The sequence below is a fragment of the Periplaneta americana genome, chromosome 2, assembly GCF_040183065.1.
Source record: "Periplaneta americana isolate PAMFEO1 chromosome 2, P.americana_PAMFEO1_priV1, whole genome shotgun sequence".
In the NCBI taxonomy this organism is placed as follows: domain Eukaryota; kingdom Metazoa; phylum Arthropoda; class Insecta; order Blattodea; family Blattidae; genus Periplaneta; species Periplaneta americana.
The window spans coordinates 199608747-199632572 of record NC_091118.1 but is presented as its reverse complement, the minus strand read 5'-3'; the positions used below and the strand labels follow the sequence as shown (position 1 = coordinate 199632572).

Here is a 23826-nt window from a genome sequence, read left to right as displayed (position 1 = left end):
TGGAGTTCCACGGACTATTGAAATTTCCGAATTATGGTATATGTGTGTATTCCTCTATAGCTCTACAGCCCAAATCGGGCCTTGGCTTCTTTCAGACGTTGCTTCCACTCTTCCCTATTTGCCGCATCCCTTTCCATGTTTCTACTTTCCAAAATCCTTCTCCCATCTTCTCTGACTCCATTAAACCATCTATTTTTTGGTTACCTGTAGGCCTATGTGTGTATTAACTAGCATTAAAATGAAGAAAGGACATATATTATATCCTGTATTAATTATTTCTCTTTGTGTTTTCTAGGTAATGCTAAGACTGTGCGAAATGATAACTCCAGCAGATTTGGTAAATTCATGCAAGTTTGTTTTGACAGTAAATGGATGATCAAAGGGTGCATAATTCAGGATTACCTCTTGGAACAATCGCGGATCACATTCCAAAGCCCCGGCGAACGCAACTATCACGTCTTCTACCAGCTCGTGGAAGCAGCCAAGGTATGGGGATGCAGTTGTGCGGTATAGTCTATTTTCAGAGACATTTGAGCAATATATCGAATGCTATTGTCATTGTGTATTCACTCCGTGATTTTCAGAGCAACAAGGAACTGGCAGACCAACTGAAACTTAAGCCTGCAGACTTCTACAAGTACTTAAATCAATCTGGTTGCATCAAGATAGATGGAGTTAGTGACGCTAAGAAGTTCGACGCTTTAAGACTGGCTTTTAATGTGTTGCACATACCCAGCGAAATGTGCGACGGCATATTTAGTGTTCTGTCTGCTATTCTGTGGCTTGGCAACATGGGATTCGAGGTGAGGTTGCATACGTACATACATACATACATACATACATACATACATACATTGCATTTATTGCATATAAAGGGTGTTTCAAAAATACGGGGCATAATTTCAGGTATGTATTTCCCACATGTAGACAATCAAAATAGTTCATTACAACATGTGTCCGGAAATGCTTCATTTCCGAGTTATGGCCTTCACAACATTGAAATTCACCGGAACGTTTTTCTTTCCGCAGGTCGTTGTCATTACAGAAGATGTTCAAAATGTCCACCTCCTGCTTGAATACAGACCTCACATCGATGTCTCATTGACCTGCGAACACGATCCCAAACACCATCCCTATCCATCGATCAGGAAACCTTCGATCCAAGTACGCCTACACAACACTGAATGTAACCTTCACCTCGGAATGAACTGTCAGAGTGCCCTCTTAATGTCTCCATTGACGGCAACGACCTGCGGAAAGAAAAACGTTCCGGTGAATTTCAATGTTGTGAAGGCCATAACTCGGAAATAAAGCATTTCCGGACACATGTTGTAATTAACTATTTTGATTGTCTACATGTGGGAAATACATACCTGAAATTATGCCCCGTATTTTTTAAACACCCTGTGTATTTCATTTTATTATTATTATTATTATTATTATTATTATTATTATTATTATTATTATTATATATACACACATGAATACACGCACGTACACTTGTATGTACGTACACCAGCGGTGACCAAAACTCGAGCTGCAGTGATTACATGCGACAGACAACCTATGAAGTAAGGAGACGGAGGAAAGGTACTTGGCATGAAAACTACAACCAGTGGTGGTTCCTGTACTAACATCTTGATCGATCCCGCGGATAAAAAACTCAAGCTTTGCTGTATCAGTAATGTCACTGCTGTCATCAAGAGCCAGTGAATAATATACGATTTTTCTTGCTTCTTTTTTTAACCTTCCTCTTGAATATAATCAGGAATTTTCTAAATTCTTCTCTCGATACTTGGTCGAGAAATTCGTGGTTTTTCAAAATGAAAAACTTCTTATGGACAAGTTATTTAAGCTACTTTAATCGTTACTCTTTTGAGAAATTCTGTTCTATTAAAAGGCTTTAGAGCACGAGATATTTCAAACCCCATTAGGTAACTGACTTCCTTACATTTATTCATCTCATCTTTCTCTTCTTGGCTATGATTTAAGACATGCCAATTCCTGGCGTTCAACAGTTCGTTGGCACATAATATTGAATCAGTTTTTCTACAATAGTATTATTAAATGAATAACTAATAAATAGTTATCCTCATCTAAAGATTAACAAGATTAAATTTTATCCTTTTGGGAGAAAATCTAAAAATATCAGTATTCATGCACGTACTGAAGAATTATAGAAACACATACTTAGTGGTCAATAATAATAATAATAATAATAATAATAATAATAATAATAATAATAATAACAATAATAATAATACGCGAAACAAGGTGGCCCGGGCTCGATTCCCGGTCGGGACAAGTTACCTGGTTGAGGTTTTTTCCGGTGTTTTTCCTCAACCCAAAATGAACAAATGCTGGGTAACTTTCAGTGTTGGACCCCGGACTCATTTCATCGGCATTATCACCTTCATCTCATTCAGACGCTAAATAACCTCAGATGTTGATAAAGCGTCGTAAAACAACCTAATAATAATACATTATTCAGCGTGGCAATTAATGTTTCTATATACTCCTAATTGAACCGTTGAGCATAATAAACATATTAAATTTTGTCCGACAGAACAAAAAAAAAATTCTCCTTCTCATTTTTTACGAAACCACCTCGTACTGCTTGTAGAGACAGAGTTTGTAGAGCGACATGATACCGCCACTGCTTGCCTTCAGTGCGTGAATGAAACACACAGCAATGTACAGGAAACTCCTCGTACCCGTTTGAATTTCTGTGATTACACATTGTAATCACCACACCCGCTTTGGTCACCACTGACGTACAATTTTAGAAAAAAGTTTAGACGCACAGATACTTTATAAGACTCAGAAAGGAGGCAGTGCGCATGATCAGATATACAACGAAACAAAACTAATTTGATACCTCAACTAGTTTTTCTCTTGTGAACCAGGTCGCTCGTCCTCTAATCATGCGCACTGCCTCCTTTCTGAGTCTTATAAAGTATCTGTGCGACTAAACTTTTTTTCTGAGGCTCTACACTCATATTTTGACTGATATTGTAAGCCTTCGTATTAATCAATAAATCAATCAATTTTTTCATTAGACTTATTACATTTTGTTAGACGACACTACGGATGCTGTTATGAAATTGCCTAATCTGTTAGTGTACAGGATTGTAAGAAATTTAAAACAGGATCATGTGAGTTACTGTTTGTAATGCAAAATTTTCAAAACGTTGTTTGAAGAATCTGGTCTTTAACAGGGTGACCAGGCGTCCTCTTTTATCCGGACATGTCCTCCTTTTTATGCCTTTGTCCGGGGTCAGGGCGATTTTAAAAAAATCAAGAAATGACCTCCTTTTCATTACTTGTATGCCTGATATTTTAAAATTATCTGATTTGACGCCTTTTTTAAGTAATTTGCCAGTAGGTGGCAGCAGCATCGACGGAATATCCTCTTTGCTAACGTTCATAACTCTCTTTCCTCCTCCTTTTGATAATATTATTACAGTTACCTTGGCTTTCATATGTAGCTAACTGTAAAATCTTTTTATATTATTATGTTTTATCATAAGTATGCTATAATAAAATAAATATTGACATAATTTAAGATAAAATGTAGGCCTAAGCCTAAATATAAATAGATATTTTCTGTCCTCTTTAATAATTATAGTTTTCTTGACTTTCATATGTAGCTAACTGTAAAATCATTATTATTATTAAGTTTTATTATAATTATTTTGTAATAAAATAGATATTAACATACTTTTAAGTATGATATAAACCTAAATCTGTACTGTATATTGACGTAATTTAAAGTATAATATAGACCTAAGCCTAAATCAAAGTAGGCTACTACATATTTTCTGTCCTCTTTTTTCGAACAATGTCCTCCTTTTTGAAGCTTTGTGTCCTCTTTTTTATCGATGTGAATCTGGTCACCCTAGTCCTTAATGAATATCCTTTATAGGCCTACAGAAGTCGTGAATGACACTACAGATGTAAACATAGGTTTTCTCTCCTAAATTCTGAATTTCTTCCTTGTTTAGGACATAGACGGGGAGAAATGCAAACTGACCAATGAGGATCAAGAGGTCCTGCAGACTGTGGCGACGCTGTTGGGCTTACAGATGGAAGACCTCGTCCAGGTGGCTCTCCTCAGGCAGATCAATGTTAGGGGCAACATCACAGAGATCCCGCTCAAGCTGCAAGAGGTGAGACATATTTTAAATGCTAATTGATACATATCAGAAAGTTTCCACGTCTCTTTTTAACTAGTACGAAGCACTGTACTCTTGGTTTCAGAAGTAAGGAGACTTTTGGAGAGGTTGTTCATATAAAATTTCATTAGTCTTGTGATCTAACAAAATATATTGCGCAGTTTTTCTCATGAACTTCATTTCAGCCGCTCTAATTTTTAATTTATCAGATGTTTTTAGAGTCCACAGCCTACTGGCATACATTAACATTGTAAGTGCAAACGTTTGTAAATGTTTATTTTAATAATAATAATAATAATAATAATAATAATAATAATAATAATAATTCGCGGCGCTACAGCCCACGAGGGGCCAAGATCGACCAGCCGGCTGCTGGCCTCACGTCCACATGCCGAAGTAGAGGTGGACGATCATCCAATCAGAATGGAGGTATCGTGTGATTAGCACGATGAGCACTCCAGCCATTATAGCTGGTTTTCGTAACCGGATTTCGCTACCTATCGTAGCTCCCCAAGTGCATCACGATGCTGGGTGGGCACTGGTCCCATACACTGGCCAAAATTTCATGAGAAAATTTATTCCCCCACGAGGAGTCGAACCAGTGCGCATTCTGTAACGCGAGCCCTAGGCAGGGTGCCTTAGACCACGACGCCACGGCGCGGGACTTTTTACTCTAATACGCCTTGAAAATATTGTAGGTTTAAAAATTGTACTTATGAGTCCTGTTATTTTGACTATATAAATATATTACATTACACAAAAATATATTATTACTAGCCATACCCGTGCGCTCTGCTGCACCCGTTAGAAATAAATATAAAGTAATTACATAATTAAAATAGGACATTTGATCCAGGGAACATTCGTGTTTGATAGAAGGATAAATCGTTTAATATGTTACTTAATTTAAATTGTATAAAAAAATTACAATGCGATCATTTTGATCCAGAGACCACACATTTGGTCATAAAAATTATTTTAGGAAATACAGGAAACGAATGCCTATCAAGTTTTCTGTGCTTAAGAAGCTATTTTAATCTTACCTGTCCTCGATTCACTGTAATAACATTATAGGCCTAGCATTATGTCCATCTAGAGAAACTACACTTCAAAATACTTACTTGCTTACAAATGGCTTTTAAGGAACCCGAAGGTTCATTGCCGCCCTCACATAAGCCCGCCATCGGTCCCTATCCTGTGCAAGATTAATCCAATAGTTCCCAATAGTGAATTAATAATTAATTATACAAATCGGTTAATTTAGCTTCCGATATTACTTCATACAAACATAGAAGCATTAACTGTAGGCTATGTTTCATAGCTTTCGATTGTTGTTGTCCAAGGTCCCTTATAGACGAAGTCATTTGTTTTTTATTTCATTACACCGCCTTAGATGGCGTTGTTATTGTAATTTTGAAACTCATTTATCTCATTAAATATCAGTCCTATCAAAATTTTGCATGGAATAAAACTTATCGGAAATGATTTTTAAAGAAATTTTTTGTTATGTAATATTTTTCATGAAAATTAATAAGGGAGATATTTCGATTTATTTAATTCAAGCCCCCTTATAACCCCCCTTTAAATAAAATATTTTGAATGCTATATAGCCTAAATTCTAAGCTACAACGAAATTAATTTATATTCCAATTTTCATATAAATCGGTTCAGCCATTATCGCGTGAAAAGGTAACAAACATCCAGACAGACAGACAGACATACAAACAAAAATTTCGAAAAAGCGATTTTCGGTTTCAGGACTGTTAATTATATATGTTAGTACCAATTATTTTTGGAAAATCGAAAATTACCAGAAAAATTTCGGCTACAGATTTATTATTAGTATTGATTATTAGTATTATTATTATTATTATTATTATTATTATTATTATTATTATTATTATTATCATTATTATTATTATTATTATTATTATTATTATTATTATTATTATTATTATTATTATTATTATTATTAACCAGCGGTAAACAAGATATTAATAAGTCACGGACTCCTTGATAATTTCCCTATAAAATAAAAGGAAAGTCCTAGAAATCCCTTATAACATGAATAATCGTATCATCGCTTGTAAATGATGAAAACATTAAGTAAAACATATTTATTTGGTCAGCATGGTGGAGGTCATCACAAAAAGTGAACCACTCACAGACAAATAAATCTGCACACTGCTGGGATTCCAATCCGAAGTCTCAAAATTTTTAGCCGAAAATCCTTAAACTTGTTATTTGTATAAGACTAATGAAAGAAAGTGTAATGGAATTCAACATTAATGAAAGTAGGGTTTTTAATATCAGACTGTTCTTGAAGTCCTCTCGAAATGCTCAATATGGGCTCAGGACTGGCTTCGATTAGTAAATATAGGAAGGAACGCATTGATTGGGAGCTGTGCAGCGTTTTGCTTTGCTGGCCTCATTAATAACTGAAAACTGAAGCCACTTGTGTTCACAGTGCAAACAAAGAAGAGATGCTTTTGTTCGAGTGGTTTTATTGGGGCCTGTGGGATGCTCCATCTGTACATCTTGGATCCTCTACCCTGATCAATATCGTGGAGCATCATACAGTAGAGAATGCAAGCATTTTTGCTTATTATTAGAAATATTTTCAGCATAACATTTTAACCAGTTGATGAAACTCAAAAAATGAAATTCAAACCTAAGGCGATATGATATTGAGTTTTTGTAATTTCTATGATTTTCCATTATATCTTCCTGGAAATTTTTTCATCGGCTAGATATTGCTAAAATGCAGGTGTAAAATTATTTTCTAACTTATATTTTGAAAAATATGCCCAGAAAAAATGGGTCTCGCATAAAGATAATCAATTTCCTAAAACGATAAAATGAAGCATAGACTCTCTATAACGCAACTTCATCGCCCGGCATAAAGAATTACAGCTTTTTAAAAAATAATCATACGTGTACATGAATGCAACATTTTATGCACAGACCTGTTGTGGATAAGTCTACAAAGTTGCATTACTCTAGGTATAGCCATTCAAAAGATATCTTATTTCTATTAAGTTAAAATGTAAAAACCCTGATTTGTGGAAAAATAACATTAAATTTCATAATATGTATTCTGAATATAGTAAAAATAATAATAATAATAATAATAATAATCCGTGGCGCTACAGCCCGTGAAGGGCCTAGACCGACCAGCCGGCTGCTGGCCTCACGCCCACATGCCGAAACAGAGGTGAACGATCATCCAACCAGAATGAAGGTATCGTGTGGTTAGCACGATGATCCCCCCAGCCGTTATAGCTGGCATTCGCAACCGGATTTCACTACCTATCGTAGCTCCCCAAGTGCATCACGATGCTGGGTGGGCACCGGTCCCATACACTGGCCGAGTGTTAGAGAAGACCGTATGGCCTTAACTCTGCCAGGTTAAATAAATCATTATTATTATTATTATTATTATTATTATTATTATTATCATGAGAAAATTTCTTCCCCCATGAGGATTCGAACCAGCGCGCATTCCGTAGCGCGAGCCCTAGGCAGGATGCCTTAGACCGCGACGCCACGGCGCGGGACTCTGAATATAGCAATCACTTATATGGGTTAAACTGAATTTATAACTGGAATAAAGATATCGCGAAGAAATGTTCAGAACAGTATTCCTCAATAGACCGTAGATTTTTGGCACTACTATATTTGAAAAATGAAGGAAAATGATGAGAATTGACGGTGCACATGTCTCCTTAAAATAAGGCTAAATTCAGTTCTTAAGTAAATCACTGCAAAATAAAGTTTTAAAATGTGTATAATTTAGTGACAGATTACCTTTTAATTTCCATGCAGTCATGAAAATCCGGACACAGTCTCTTCACAGGAAAAATATTTTTAAACGAAGCATTCAGATGTTACAATAATGAGTTTATTTAAAAATAGTTGAGTTTAATGTCTCTTCAAACCCACTAGAACGGTGTTTTTGTATTGTATGAAGTTTTTCAGCAGCCCTTTCGACATTTTGTAACCGTAACGTTTTAAGAGTTGGCCCATGCAGTTCGTGTTCTTTTTATAAGCTTGTAATGTTACTTAAAGGAACTGGTTTCGTTACGGTTGCGTGGAAATCAGGAAGATCTCCCGTGCCAACATATGTCACAGTTGCTGAAATTTAATACGAAGCACAGAATTTAGGCGATGAGAGCAAATATGGTATAAGTTCATGTGACAGTGTATAAGTCCAGTACCGGACGAGTTTCAAGAGATAATAACAATTATTTATTTATTTACTTATTTATTTATTTACTTATTTATTTTATTTACTTTATTTATTTATTTACTTATTTACTAGTTATTTACTTATTTACTTAATTTTATTTATTTATTTTATTTATTTACTTACTTATTTTATTTATTGTTGGTAACTGTATAGCATCTATTAATGCTTTATGGTGGTGCTAACAGATGGAGTTACTTGTCAACAATGTGTTCAGGTTACTGCCCAGCGACAGTCCTGATGTGTTTTATATTTTGATGATTGGCTAATAAAATATTAACCCGACACACTCACATTCATACAAATTTCCAGACTCTAGACACCCAGGTAATTTTTCTAAGAAAAATTCACTGAGAGTCCAGATCTGAAAGCTAGCATGCTGACCAACAGACCACGGAGGCAGTCTATAACAATTATGCTACAAGAAAGTATGTTTACTCTCGTACGGCACACAAAATTTTATCCAACACCTCTTAACAAGTGTTATAATAACAATTTAATGGTAAATATTTAAATAACCGTTATCATTTATATTCTTGTCACTGTTACTGGGAACAATGAGTGTATAAAACTTTACAAAAATCACTCATCGGAACGGCAACGTGTGACTAGAAAACAAAAACTGAAAATATCCGCTCGTTGTTCCTAGCAACGAGTATAAAATATAACTTTGTGCAATCCTAGCATTAAAACACTCGATATATCGTGCACAATTGGCCTAATTCTGACGCACTGGTGCCAGAAAAGGTTACCGAGCAACTAGTATTCCATGACGTCGTCACCGTCTTCACAACACAATTTTATACAACGTACCTATAAGAAAAAGCTTATCTTAGAAACGGTTGCTTAGCAACCATGCAATATATTACGTCATATTCAGTACACATGTCTCTACTACGTCTTAACATTACATTTTGTAAATTTATAATATTTTTTACGTATTTTAATGCTACAATAGCATAAAACGTTGTATGTATAATTTTCGACATATACGCACGTGAAAATTAGCATGCTCCCTTACGCTCATGCGCTAAACATTCACTTGTGCCATAATTATCAAGATCATAATATACTAGTTACATAAATTAATATTATATAATTATTGCATATCAGTGTAACAACGGATTATTTTATTACGAAGAGTTGATTAAAATTTCTTCTCATAAATGAAAATTGATAAATGCCATTCCACTAGGATATAGGCCTAACTGATATTAAACTCAAGACAACAGATTTTAAACAAATTCGTTACTATTACAATTAAAAGTTTTTACAAGGTGTCTGATTTAAGCCGTTCATTTTCGTTTAGGCAGCCAAATATCAGTCCAGACTTGTGGGAGGTATTTAATGGTTTCGCAGGCGCAGTCAGGGGTGCGTATAACGTCCACCTTCATCATCATGTGAATGTTACGAATTTCAATTTTCATCTGATTATTTTATGTTAAACATGTGCAGTCAATCTGTCATGTTAATTATTTATTTTGTCTCTGCTTTCCAATGTTTTTATAGTCTTATTTTTCACTGGATAGTGTTTTATCGAGTCATGTGCTCTTATCATGTTATTTCTTAATACAAGTTATTTCCAAATCAATTTCTTTTGTTTCGTTCGGAATAAATAACGGACATAATAAGAAGATATTTATAAAGAACAGACAGCATAGAGTTTTTAACACAATTTATTCACTTGTTGAAAGATATTTTGATTATGTTACTTCTAGCGACACTACCATGAGAATGTCACAACTTGGGTAGACCAAGAAAAATGTTGGATTCAGATTATAATATACCATATGGTCTATGTCAGCGTTTCTCAAACTTTTTTGAAGTGGGGACCACTTTTTTAAGTCAGAACAGTTCCGCGGACCACCTTACTCTTGTTCCCTTCGAAAGTAAATTTATAATTTTTGTAGCATATTTTAATACCAGTATACTTATATTTTAAAACAGGACTAATTAAAATTAATTAAATTTAATTTAATTTATATTAGTATTAACTAATTAAGCTAATGTTAATAGAAGAAAATTCATTTTTGTTTCTTTAATAATTCAAGGCTATTAGAGTTTGGATAATCTTTAACTTATTAACTAAAAAAAATAAATAAATAAATGTTGGTACTCACATTAATGAGATGGATGAGCCTGCTGATTCTTGCACAGTTGTTTTATATTTGGACGTATGCTGGTAAGCTTAAGTCGGAGATCGTCACATACATCGAGTAGATTTCGGTAGCCTACTTTGTTTTTATTAGAGTTAGTGATGAAAACCCTTTCTCACACAGATACGTAGAAGCAAACTGAGTTATAAACTTTAAAGCACCATTGTACAGTTCACTATATTCTGTTTTCACTTGTGATGAGGTCCAGAAATTAACCATACCTTCCGCTTGGAATTTCATTTTAAGTCCGGTCTCATTCGAGAGTTCAATTAACTGTTCTCTTTCACTTAATGAAAGTTTGTTAGTTTCAATATCGCAGTGAAAGTGATCACGAACCCATGAAAATTTGTCATATTTACTTTTAAAATAAGTTTCAAATTATGACCTCAGAGTTGTATGGCGAGAAACGCTATGTTCATAGTGTTTTAAATCCCTCTTTTGTTGCTGTGAGTAGAGTGGGAAGTGGGTTGACGGGTAGGGTAAGAAATTTAATAAAATATTAGTACTAGGATAAAAAGTGAAAGGCGATTGCCATGTGTCATTTCCAAACTGAGATTTTCACCTATAGAGTGATACACAATTTGTTTCAATTTTTTTTCTTCTGCCTTTTTTGAAGGACCACAAGGGCAGACCTCGAGGACCACAGGTGGTCCGCGGACCATAGTTTGAGAGACGCTGGTCTACGTCATACGCATGGAGCTGGACCATGTCAACGTATACTGCTTGTTTGAATATCTTATATTCAATTTTTCTGTCGCCAGCAGTCACTTTTGCTGTCACGGGGAATATTGCTGACAGAGCTGTTTTGTGTCTTGACAGTATGCAGTGAACGGAATTTAGGAAGTTCACATACCACCACAAATGATCTTAGTATGGCCTTTGCCAATTTTTTTTTTAAATTTCCTATCTAAATAATATTGCTGATTGATTTTTATGAAATGTTTTTTTCTGTTGCACAGGCTAAGGAGAACCGGCACGCCATGGCCAAAGCTCTGTACTCGCGCACTTTTGCGTGGTTGGTGAACCACATCAACACTTGCACTAACCCTGGACAAGACTCGACGCGTTTCCTTGGGGTGCTCGACATCTTCGGTTTCGAAAACTTCGCTGTGAACTCATTCGAGCAGCTGTGCATCAACTACACAAACGAGAAGCTGCACAAATTCTTCAACCACTACGTGTTCGCCCTGGAGCAGGAAATAGTGAGGTCCTTTTATTCTATGGGTGACTGTATGGAGTGTGTGTTGTGGTACAGTCCACTATATTTTAAAATGCTAGGTTAGCGGTCCGTAGTAAAAATTGGCCACAAATTCTAACTAAATATGTTGATAGTCGAATGGCTGTCATGCTCATATTTAGATTCGAAATTCTCGTGTTCTAACCCGACTGAATGCAATAGAGTTTTAAGGGCTATTAAACATTTCTATCAGCATTTTCATGCTCATGAAGACATCTGCTGGAAAGCTTGATAAATTTATGATGACACGTTCAGAAGCTGAACTCACAAATCCCTTTTTTTAATTATTATTAATTTAGTTACTTTGTTAGACGCATCTTAAGGGATGATCATAGAGGAAATGAATTTTCTACATTTTTAAGGTACAGTTTTCATTTTTGGCACACATAGTTACCTTAACAACCTATTAGAGTTACCAAAATTACAATACCATCATATTCTTATTTTTTTCAGTTATTCAATTTAAAAAAGGGAGGATTTTCAAAATTATACCCCTCACACAGAATAATTTCATTCAGTCAATCTGAATATTTTTATACAACCCCACTATGTGAAAACGTCATATTTTCTCTGTAGGCCTCCCTTAAAACAAAATGTATGAAACAAATAACTTCTTAATTTCATATTTAGTAATGTAGATTGCAGTACCTGTTTCGTACACTGATTATTGTAACGAAGATTTCAAATGATTTCTACTTTCACATATGTGTTCTCAGTTTTAATCTTAGTTGAGTGAATCAGTTTTTCTTCTGATTACGTCATACTGGTACCGGTATGTACAAAATGCCAGGATGAGGCTACCACAATAATAAGTCTGTAGGTTACAGTATGTTAGGAGCAAGATACAGGTGAGATTTCAAATAACAAAATATCAGATTATAATGTTATAAAATGTTGTTCAGCACGAATTGAGAGAGCACAGCATTAAAATCTGAAGTTTTATACATGTGAACATGTATACGAGTCTTAAAGTTAACGGTATGAAAATCCACTTAAAAATAAATACATTCTCTGTACAGTAAAAGTGCTATAATAAAAAAAATGAGTTTGTTAATTTTGCCTATAAATTCTGATTCATGAATTTTTATCCCCATTACTTGTAAAGACGAATCATATTACAGCAACAATTTGTACTAGAAGGATTATTTAGCATTAAGAGGTTAGGTACAGCTTACAGCAGTAAAATTTTGGAAATATTCAATATTTTTTTTCCTCCATTACTGTATCTTATACAATAATGAAGATTGGTATGTGTAAAACACTGTCCTTCTGCTATATAAAAAAATATTTTTAGGATTTAAAAAAATTATTTACTTTTTTTTTTTTTTTTTTTTTTTTCAAAATCGAGTTCACTGTGCAGTGTTGAAGCATTTTCCACATAACTAAAAAACTATCCAACATTCTATGATGAAATTTCTTGTGTGTATTAATGCATGTCATATCTACAATATGAAGCAAGATCACTTCTCTATCATTGATACATTGTCTGATAGAAAATAAATTCATTTTACAAAATGGTCAAATATCAGCATTTTCTTCTAACACAAAATAAATAAAAATATTATTTATTAAGGAATGTAGCTGAAAGAGCATGATATTGTAAACATGAGTTTCAGCAATGAAATAGAAGACAGAGGACATGAAAAAGTTAACAAGTTTATGAGTTATGAGAGAAACACTTCATCACTGCACAGAAAACTGCACATTTTGAATTTTGAAAAAAAAAAAAAACAGTAATTTTTTTTAAATCGTAAAAATATATTTTTTTTTTTTCATGTAGCAGAAGGACAGTGTTTTACACGTACCAATTTTCATTATTGTACAAGATAGAATAATGGAGGAAAAAATGTTAAATATTTCCAAAAATTTTACTGCTGTAAGCTTTACCTAACCCCTTAATGAAGTCTATGGGGTTTGTTAGAAAATCATATTTTCAAGCATTTATTTACGTAGAAACAGAGTTTTTTATATTCGTTATGTTGAGCCGTAAGAATACTACTAAGTGAAAGGATTATCTAAAAGAGTAAAAATAGCCTTCACTTTTATAAGATCAAGTTAAGCGTAACCTCTTAACATTCATTCTTTTTGTTATAGAACGGTATTGTGATTAAGTTGTTACTTGATGTGTTGCAGTACCGGCAAGAGGAGATTGAATTCTCACACATCCAGTTTACCGACAACACCGCATGCCTGGAGCTAGTGGAAAAGCCACCGCGATGTATCCTCAAATTACTGACAGAGCAGTGCCACATGCCCAAGGTGGGGAGCATGAAAGTGTCTGACACAAATTTAATAATTGTTTTATTCTATGAAATTATTACTACGTTTAATGAAATGAAGTTCATAAGGAGAACAACAGGATGCCCAAAAGAGAAGAAGAAGAAGTATAGTTGTTCTTCAGAAATTAAAAATTTGGTTAGAATTTGTAAACCCTTTTAGTCTGAAGGGAATCTAGAAATAATTTTGTAGTCGCAGGGCAGATTTATTATTATCCCTAAGCTTATGAGTAAAGAAGTACGATTTCTTATACAGGGTCATTCACGAGGATTTACCGTCCCTTACGGAGCTTATTTCCGAAGACATTTTGAATAAAAAAGTCATATGAACATTTGTCCTAATCACAATATTTTCAAAATTACACTAATTTGAAGTTGTTTGTAAAATACCATTATTCTTAGTTTTAAGGGTAAAAAAAATATTACAGATAAAGAATGAACTATTCAGGAATATCATTTCTTTAATTAGCTAGTATTCTGAAGCTAAAAATGTGTTGTGAATTCCATAGTTCGATTTTTAATTACAAACTTACATTTTATTATTTATAGTTACAAATTGTAAATTCTTTAACACTGTACAGTACATAAGGATGCATAATTAAACTGTAAAGAATCAAGTTCCTAAATTCGTATGATTTATAAGAATTTTTCTGATAAGTACGTAAGAATGATGTCATTTTTAGTTAAAAATTGGAAACTAAAATCTGTACAAAGCAATTAACAACACATTTTTAGTTTCAGAACACTAGCCAATTAAATGATACTTCCGAATAGTTCATTCCCTATTTGTAATATTTTTTTTACCCTTAAAACTAAAGAAAAAAGGTATTTTACTAACAACTTCAAATATTAATGTAACTTTGAAAATATTGAGATTAGGACAAATGTTTAGATGACATTTTTTGCTCAGAATGTCGTCGGAAATAACCACCGTAAGTGACGGTAAATCCTCTTGAATCACTCTGTATCTATTTATATTTGCGAAATTGTTTGCCTGCTCTTTTGGTGCGGTTGTAAGGAGAAATTATTAGACCAACTGTTCTCAAATCCTCCTTTCATGACCTATTTTCTCACAGTTTATTATGTGACGGAACCTGCAATTTTTATCAGATATTTTAACTGCGTTTAATTTTATTTTAACATGAGCTTTTTGTAATGCTATTGTCATTATGTCAGACATAATTGTTTAATTATTGATAATTATTCAGTTTATTTGATATTCTTCCGAACTTTGATTATTCTACTTGTATTCATTCTCTAGGTCTCTAGGACACTATAAAGTGTCTGCACTCTAAATAAAAAGATGTATTGCATGCACATTATATGCTGAATTTCACATAATCGTTCTAAAATTATTTTATTTTGTAGGGTTCCGATTTGGCATATGTAACAAATTTACACGGAGAATTTGATGGTCATCCTAACTATGTGAAGGGAGATGACAGACGTAAGTGGGAAAAGGAGTTTGGTATAAAACATTACGCTGGCTGTGTGACGTACAACGTCGAGGGATTTGTCGACAAAAATAGAGACGTGCAGCAGGATGTGTTCTTCGACTTCATGAGTCGCTCCACCAACGAATTTGTCCAAGAACTCACCATGTATCAGGTAAAAATAATACCCAACACCTAAGCTTTTCATGACAATAAGTATAGTCGGACCATCGGATCTGTGCCCCCGTAAGATATGCGAACTGAACTCTAATTCCTTCTCAGCCTCGGTAATTCATTTCTCTCCCTGCATTCTTATCTCTCTCTTTTCTATCTCTCTCCCTTTCTGTCCCCCACTACTCACAATTTTGGCCTTCTTGCGGGACAGTTTACAATATTTGCACTTGCAGTCCAGTGTTGTCAACTTAACATGAATACTGTAGCACGGAGTGGCGAAAGAAATATTATTAAGCAAGTCCGTAATAGCATTTTGCGATGAAGAGAAACAAACAGGTCAATATCTGTTTCCTATAAATCATGCAACAAAAAGAGCAACTGATATCACAGGTGAGGCTTATTTTATTTCAATTGATTATGTATTAAAATTACTTACTTAACTAATATTAATAATACATTTTATGTAATTTCTATAGACAGATCAGAACTCCTAATAAAGAAAATCAGGAGAGAGGGAGTCTGTGCAGGAGATGAAAAGTTACAATCACCAGAGAAGAACATGCCAAGGGAACTTTTAATTATTGTAGATGATATGAACCGATGTATTTTAAGAAGAAAGATACAAGAATTGTATACCGTTCAGAAAGAAGTTTCAACATTGAAGAAATTACTGAAGCTTGCGAGAGAAGTAATAATTTCCAAGGTTGGAGAGAAAACTACGGAAAGTGATTCGAGACATGGGATTTAGGTTTAAAAAATGTAGAAATAAAAGATGTATTTTGATTGAAAGAAATGATATTGTAGCGTGGAGCACCAGTTATTTAGGACACCGTTTGACAAAAGTTTGGCAATATCCCTATTCGGCAAGGCTCGTGGCCCGCTGTTTAACGTGGTGCGAGGGAAGCGGGTGGAATGGAGTGAGTACAGGCGTTAACTTTTCCAAGAACGACGACAGCGCTGAAGGGGCACAGATCCGATGGTCCGACAATACGGTAGTTACAACTAGAAGTCTTAAGTCAACTCAACCTCGATATATCCAAGGTTGCATCACTTTACGAATGCTACTAGATAAACTACCGTATTCTACACTGCCATTTCCCATTCAGTGGTAGTTTACCACAGCTTTACAACTCTGGTAAGATATAAAACTAATATTTAGCTAGAAGTTCCAAATATCTGGAAAGAATTTGTGTTGCTTATCTTAAACAATCACAGACATTTTTCTATCAGCCTTTAAATAACAAAGGAGCTAAGTGCCAAAAATAAGAAACAAAGTTATTTGAGAAAAACTGATACTACAAAGGCCTGTGGAATATTGTCCAGTCGACCTGGTTGGCGAGTTGGTATAGCGCTGGCCTTCTATGCCCAAGGTTGCGGGTTCGATCCCGGGCCAGGTCGATGGCATTTAAGTGTGCTTAAATGCGACAGGCTCATGTCAGTAGATTTACTGGCATGTGAAAGAACTCCTGCGGGACAAAATTCCGGCACATCCGGCGACGCTGATATACCTCTGCAGTTGCGAGCGTCGTTAAATAAAACAAACATTAATAACATAACATTTGAAGAGTCCACTGCAAGAATGATGGATGTCATTTGAAATACATTTTTCAGGAGAAGCAATTGAAAGTTTGAAATGCTTAGTGCTCAAAGCTTAACTGTGATTTTCCGATCATTACTGGACATTGACTATCAGTGTTAATGCCGTATAACTCTCTATGTACATTCTATATGTCTTAAGCTATGCATTGACAGTCTTGGTTCATTTTCGACAAGAAAGCGACATCCATCATTCTTGCAGTGGACTCTTCATTTATAACAACATTGTCCATCGTTGTATTGAATTTCTTAGAGGTATCATGACACTTGCCCCTGTTGATATGTAACCTGAAATGTTGCATAGCACTTATCAATGTGGAGATCTCAATTTAAAAAAAAGGGCACTTAGCACCTTTCATATTTCAAGACCTCAATCATATGGTGTTTTCGGAGCCATTTGTTTGGCAGATTGTGGGGGCACAAGGTACACTTAAGAAAATGCTCTATCATACAGATAGCCACTGTATTATAATAAATTGATCTACAGTGTTGTACGTGTGTGTAATTATTTTATATACTACACAATAACTTATCAGGTATTGATGGTCTTTCCATCTCATGTCACTATCAACTTATCATTCTCTTATGTAGCGCAAGTTTTCCATTATTCTGTGACAAGTGTAGAGTTAACCTTCTGATTATTTCAAGTGGAGACCGCCCAACCGTTCTTGATCCCTTTGGCAGCATCATCACTTTCAAATTATCATCTCCTGCTACTCGAATTTATCCCTTTTCTACCACTTTCTACAACCTATTCGCAACATCTGCGCTGTCCTCTCAAACTGTCAAAAACCTTGTGTATTTTTACTTCTTAGACGAATGGTAGGCCTACCGGTACTGGATATTGGCTTGACCTTTCGAAGGCCACATCCAGGATGGATAATTTTACTTAGGCTTTCTTTGGCCCATTGTGCGCTCGTCATGCTTGTCCAAGTCCGACAGATAGCCTGAGTGGCATTCTTGAGTCCTGTGCAGGCAAATGGGCCATCCTGCCTCAGTCCTGACATTTCGGTCCCATTCTTGGGCAAGGAGCCCCAAGCCTTTCATATATCAGCATCAAAAGAACAAGTAATCTATTTTCATGATCATAAGTTTAATAGTAGTAATATATCATATACTAGTAGAGTCAGGAAGTACCAGAACTTCGGGTGGCAACGCCGTGCTCTATAGGCAACTTCTCTGCCTTGTCAGTGAGGTATGTGACCTACTCTCCAGGCGTATGGACTCATTGCTGCTGCGGATGAGAATGGGGAAGACTAACGTAGCCGGAAACCAATCGAAATACTACAGTCTAGTATATACAGTCACGAAGCTTGAGTTGTGAGGGTACTAGGAACAATAGACCGTGCCGGTACTATCATGCATTGTCTGTGGTGAGGCGATAGTAGCGATCCTAGTGGTTAGCAACTGTCTATGGATGTATATTTTCCAAATTTGAAATATTTTAAAATTGAAGCTTTTAAAAAAGAAATTTATAAAATTATCCATGACATAATAATAACAAACGTATTTTTTTACCTTTTATTTTTGTAGACTATATTAATGTTTTTATTGAATATCACTGGCTTCTGTCTGATTGTCACTTTACATTAAAAGTGTTTTTTCTCTCTTTTCCTCTTTTTTTTTTTTTTTTTTTTTATGCTCTTGTGTGTTATTTATCGGTTTGAATTAAGTTACTTACTGTATTTAGTAAACTGTCCTTGTAAATTTTATGTTATATTATTGGCTAAGACCACAACGTACACGAGCCTGACTCTTACGGTAGTGGCTAGAAACATTTTTATTTTATAAATTAAATTTATACACACAGATAAAGAAGTAAGGAAAAAATATCTACGAACGTAAGTTGGGTCTTATTTTGTATGTAGTCTTAATTTATTGTACAGAGCGATCCAAAAGTCGCGCACATTAAAATTATAGTTCTATATTGAATAGTACCGTTGGAAAGTGCTATCGACTACCGCTAGATAGCATCATGGGTATTAACAGCAACAAATCTAGACGTCATTGTGGTGTGTATGTATACACTGACGCTTGCAGTAGTCTTTTGTTTAGTGCTCGGCAAACATGTAGTTTTTCCAAGAGCAACGAGTTTTCATTGTTGAACATTATTTTTTCAGTAGTTCTTATGCACGTGTTGTAGACGAATTTCGTAGGAATTATCCGGATGTGACAGTGCCTAACAATTCGACCATAACGAGATTAATCGCCCGTTTTAGGGAATGTGGATCAGCGCTGCTTGACAATGATGAACGTGATTGTTGGTTCCAGCAGGACAGTACCACATGTCACACATATAATTAAACAATGCAGTTTTTGCGCGAGTTTTTTGATGAGCGTTCATTTCTCAAGAATTATGGCCCCCACGTTCCCCCCGTTTTGACGCCCCGAAATTTCTTTCTATGGGATTATCTTAAAGGAGGGGTATACAAAAAGAGGCCGCACACTCTGGAGGAACTAAAAAGGAACATAAACGGAGATTAACAACATCAGTGTATGTGTGCTCAAAAAAAGTGGCAGCAAACATGGTAAAAAGAGTTCGTACATGCATTACTGATCGGGTTTGCCATTTTCAGCATATGTTGTGAAAAATGATGTAAGTAAACGCAATAAATTCATCTTGTGTGTGTGTGTGTGTGTGTGTGTGTGTGTGTGTGTGTGTGTGTGTGTGTGTGTGTGTGTGTGTGTGTGTGTGTGTGCGTGTGTGTGCGTGTGTGTGCGTGTGTGTGCGCGTGCGCGTGTGGCGAATGCTAGTCACGAAAGTTAGGCTTGCTCTTTTATTCATAGGGGAAGATGGGAGGCTATAATAATTAATAAAAATAATGAGACTCACATGAATAATTTATTTTATAATTATGAAATCATTATGAGTCATGGATCATATTCGCTTATCAGATGTAGAAGTTCGATATAACAAGCATAGCCAACAAAACAGTTTATTTAGTTTTTTCGACCCTGCCAACCAATGCACATTGTTGTATTGAGATGTACTGAAGGAGCACACATATTCTCTATGTCTGTCTTCTCTTGAATAGTCTTCGGGAAAATGGATTTAATAATAAGGTTTCAATGACACACAATTCCGAACTCATTGCAGTACTTCAAATTAATGTTTAAGAATTAATAATAAATGCACCAGCTAACACATGCATTCCGCTCATACAATTACATTGCACAGCACATTCCCGCTGTCAATACTGGTCTGTGTAACGTTAAATAGTCGTTGGTGTAGCTCTCGGACCAGAGCTTCAAACAACACATAACAGAAGCATGTGAGCCTAGGACGGACTAAGGAGGAAGGCACTTGCGCGCGCATCATATTCTCGCTATTTCTACGTTTTTCCTGTAGCTCCAAGAAACGAGCAAGCTTTGCGATACTTGCGATGTGCAGCCTGCGGATGGTATTACGCCTATACAATATTCCAAAAATCAAAATAAATTTTCATGTACGTAATCCTATTTTGAGAAATACACATTCTACGAAAATATTGGGCTTGTGCAGCAAGCATAGCATGCCCTGAGAAATCGCCCCTGGTAAATGTATTATTAAGATGTGCGCGACTTTTCGATCGCTCTGCATTATAAATAAAAATGACGAATTATTTTTTTTCAAAGAGTGTTTCAACCCTCAGAGTAGTCTCTTTGCTAATGGATATTACTTATTTTATTTTATTGTAGTGACTAAAATCTTTGTAGGTTTGTAAATTCCTTTAAAATATTTACAACATATTTTCTATCTGTTATTCAGGATCTCCTTGGCTGTACAGCAGCTCGGATGGGTAGCACGAGTGGAGCCACTGTTCCTAGAGGGACCAGCAAAGGAAAACCGACAGTTAGTGATACCTTCAGGCATCAGCTGCAGGCTCTAGTTGATGTACTGCAGGCTACCAATCCATGGTGAGAAACGTTTTACTGGTGTGTCCGTTCCCCCTCTCCCTACTTCCCCTAAAATATTGTAGCCATTGTGTTTGGTAGAGTTCAATTCTTGAAATTATACATACAATTTGAAACTCTTTTCTTAAGTCTTTCATTTTACCTTCGACTGAATAACACAGTTTACTACCAATTTAAAGAAACCCATTTCTGTCTTCATTCCGATTTCGTAAATTCTTAAGTCTGTAATAGTAATATGCGTTACAAGAACGGTATGTTGAAGTTTTCATGTTTGAGGAAAAGTTTGAAAAAGCGAAACGTAGTTGAGCTTTTTTAATTTCCGAGAATTGAAAGAAAACATACCGCTCGTGTATCGTACATTATTTTGTGCGAAGATCGTTTATTACATACCTGAAAGAGGAATTTCTAATTAGTTGCAATGAAATCTCCATCTTGGTTTCTGTTCAATGACGGCAAATTTGCAAAACAAAAATATCTATCTTCAACATTGTTGCTTTAAAATGTTTTCTGTGTTTACTATACTCCAGCAGGCCGTGATATACGTCTGTCTTTTTTTCCCCCAGTCTATGATGAGTCTGGAATCTTGTTGATTTTTTCATGCCTTCCTTAATGTTACTTGCATCACGAATGCAGTAACTTTAGTGGAGTTGTAGAGTTTTCTTAATTTTTGCAAATATTTAAAAACAATAATTAACAGTGCAATTTAGGTGAAATTGCAGTGGGAAGTTTCCAATTTATAATTATTACTATATTGAACGTCTCTAAAAATAATATTTTAAAAGCCTAAAGCAGTAAAATCAATATATCACTTAAGCGGTAAGAAGAGGGAAATTGTTGTGTGTTAGGTCGGGAATACTGAATGTGGAATTTTAGACTTTCCGCGGATTGGTTTTGTGCGGAAACCAAGCAAATACGCACGATCTCGCACAAAATCCTTTTTTCGTACTTGAATCCTTATTAAGAGAAGTTTGTTACTTTCGCTTTCATTGCCATAAATAGTGTTGTGAATATCTGTGTGTGATGGGTACAGGTATGTGCGATGCATCAAACCGAACATGCAGAAGGCTCCAAACAACTATAACGAGAAACTAGTACTGGATCAGCTGAAGTACCTGGGCATGCTTGACATCATCAGGATACGCAAAGAAGGCTACCCTGTCCATTTGACGTTCACAGACTTCATCCAGCGATACAAGTGTTTGCATCGTAGCAAACTTCCAGCATGCGAAAAAGAAGCTGTCAGGTGAAATATACAACTCTTATCACAGTACGGAACAATACAGACAAACCTCGATATAACAATTTTCTGGGGAGTAAGAAAGCTACATTTATATCAGTTTATTGTTGCATTGAGGAATTACGAAATTTTGCCCAAATTAATGTTCTGAAAGGGAATATCGTCGTTGTTCCTGCAATAACTCCTATGTGACATATTTATCGATTTTCAGATTTTTGCTCTATTAAATAACTTAAATAGTGATACAGTAAATAATAAAATAATGAAAGCGGAAGCAAAAGCAGAACATTTTCAACATTTGTTATGAGTTTCTGAATTGATTAAAGTTGCAACACTTGCTGCCAAGCTGGCAATATCTAACAGATGTTTCATTATGTTCTTTCATTAATAACTAAAAAACTAAGGATTTTCCGACATATGTTTATATGAACTCTTTTCTTGTTTTGGTGTGAGGAACATGCCCCCCAAGGTTTGTCAAAGTATTTCTGAAACACCCTGTATATTAAGAAATCTGTGGTTTCTTTGTATTAATAATGCTGATCTATTTTTAATCAGAGAACTGATAAAGGAGCAGGGAGTCTCCAGCACAGAATGGCAGATCGGCAAGGCTAAGGTATTCCTTCGAAGTTGTGTGCACGAACCGCTTGAGGATGGACGGAATCAGGTGGTTCATGCCATGGCAACACGCATACAGAAGTTTTGGCGTGGATATACTGTCAGGACGGGTTCGTACACTTATTAGGAATTTGTATTAATTTTGTAAGTCAGTAGTGGCTTATGACTGAAGTGGCACGTTAGGCTAATGTGGGTATTATTATTATTATTATTATTATTATTACTGTTTTTATAGATTTTCTTCGCACTCGTCGTGCTGCGCTGCGAGTACAGCATGCTTATCGGGGCTGGAAGCAGCGTCTGTTGTTTCTTCGACAAAGAAGAGCAGCCATTGTCATTCAGTCACATCTCCGAGGAGTTTTCGCCAGAGAGGTAAATTGTATGATAATGATAAGCAAGTTATATTTATGTTCAAGTATGATTTGAGGCTTCCACAGCAATCAACGTGGTACGAGGTTTTTGACTACCTGCACAATATCCTAGATGTAAAAACATCCATGCCGAGTTTTCTTAATTAGACGAGAGCGATAGTAATGCACATCCCAATAGTTGCGCAAATTTAATGTATATGTCATTTATTTGGGAACATAATAACAAAACTGCTTTGAGATCTTTACAAATTATTCAAAATAGAGCTTTAAGAAATTTATTGGGTTTTCATTATTTGACTCCAGTTAAATATCTATATCAATTTTCTTTCGTTCTGCCAGTTCATTACCAAATTAGGTGCTGCCATTTTTCATGTATAAAGTTATTAACAATTTAATACATAGTAATAGTATATTTC

The 23826-nt window shown here is 35.3% G+C and overlaps 1 protein-coding gene across 2 annotated transcripts in view; it reads left to right on the top strand.

Annotated features, from left to right (window-relative positions):
- The window catches only part of Myo81F (Myosin 81F), a 337994-nt gene that overhangs the window by 234577 nt on the left and 79591 nt on the right, over positions 1 to 23826 (top strand). For both annotated transcript variants that reach the window (XM_069819364.1, XM_069819362.1), the window contains exons 5-14: positions 296 to 486; positions 585 to 803; positions 4005 to 4169; positions 11537 to 11779; positions 13948 to 14073; positions 15459 to 15698; positions 21042 to 21190; positions 22218 to 22430; positions 22980 to 23149; positions 23275 to 23411. In XM_069819364.1, the coding sequence (XP_069675465.1) occupies positions 296 to 486; positions 585 to 803; positions 4005 to 4169; positions 11537 to 11779; positions 13948 to 14073; positions 15459 to 15698; positions 21042 to 21190; positions 22218 to 22430; positions 22980 to 23149; positions 23275 to 23411 (1853 nt within the window). The remainder of the gene's footprint in view (positions 1 to 295; positions 487 to 584; positions 804 to 4004; positions 4170 to 11536; positions 11780 to 13947; positions 14074 to 15458; positions 15699 to 21041; positions 21191 to 22217; positions 22431 to 22979; positions 23150 to 23274; positions 23412 to 23826) is intronic.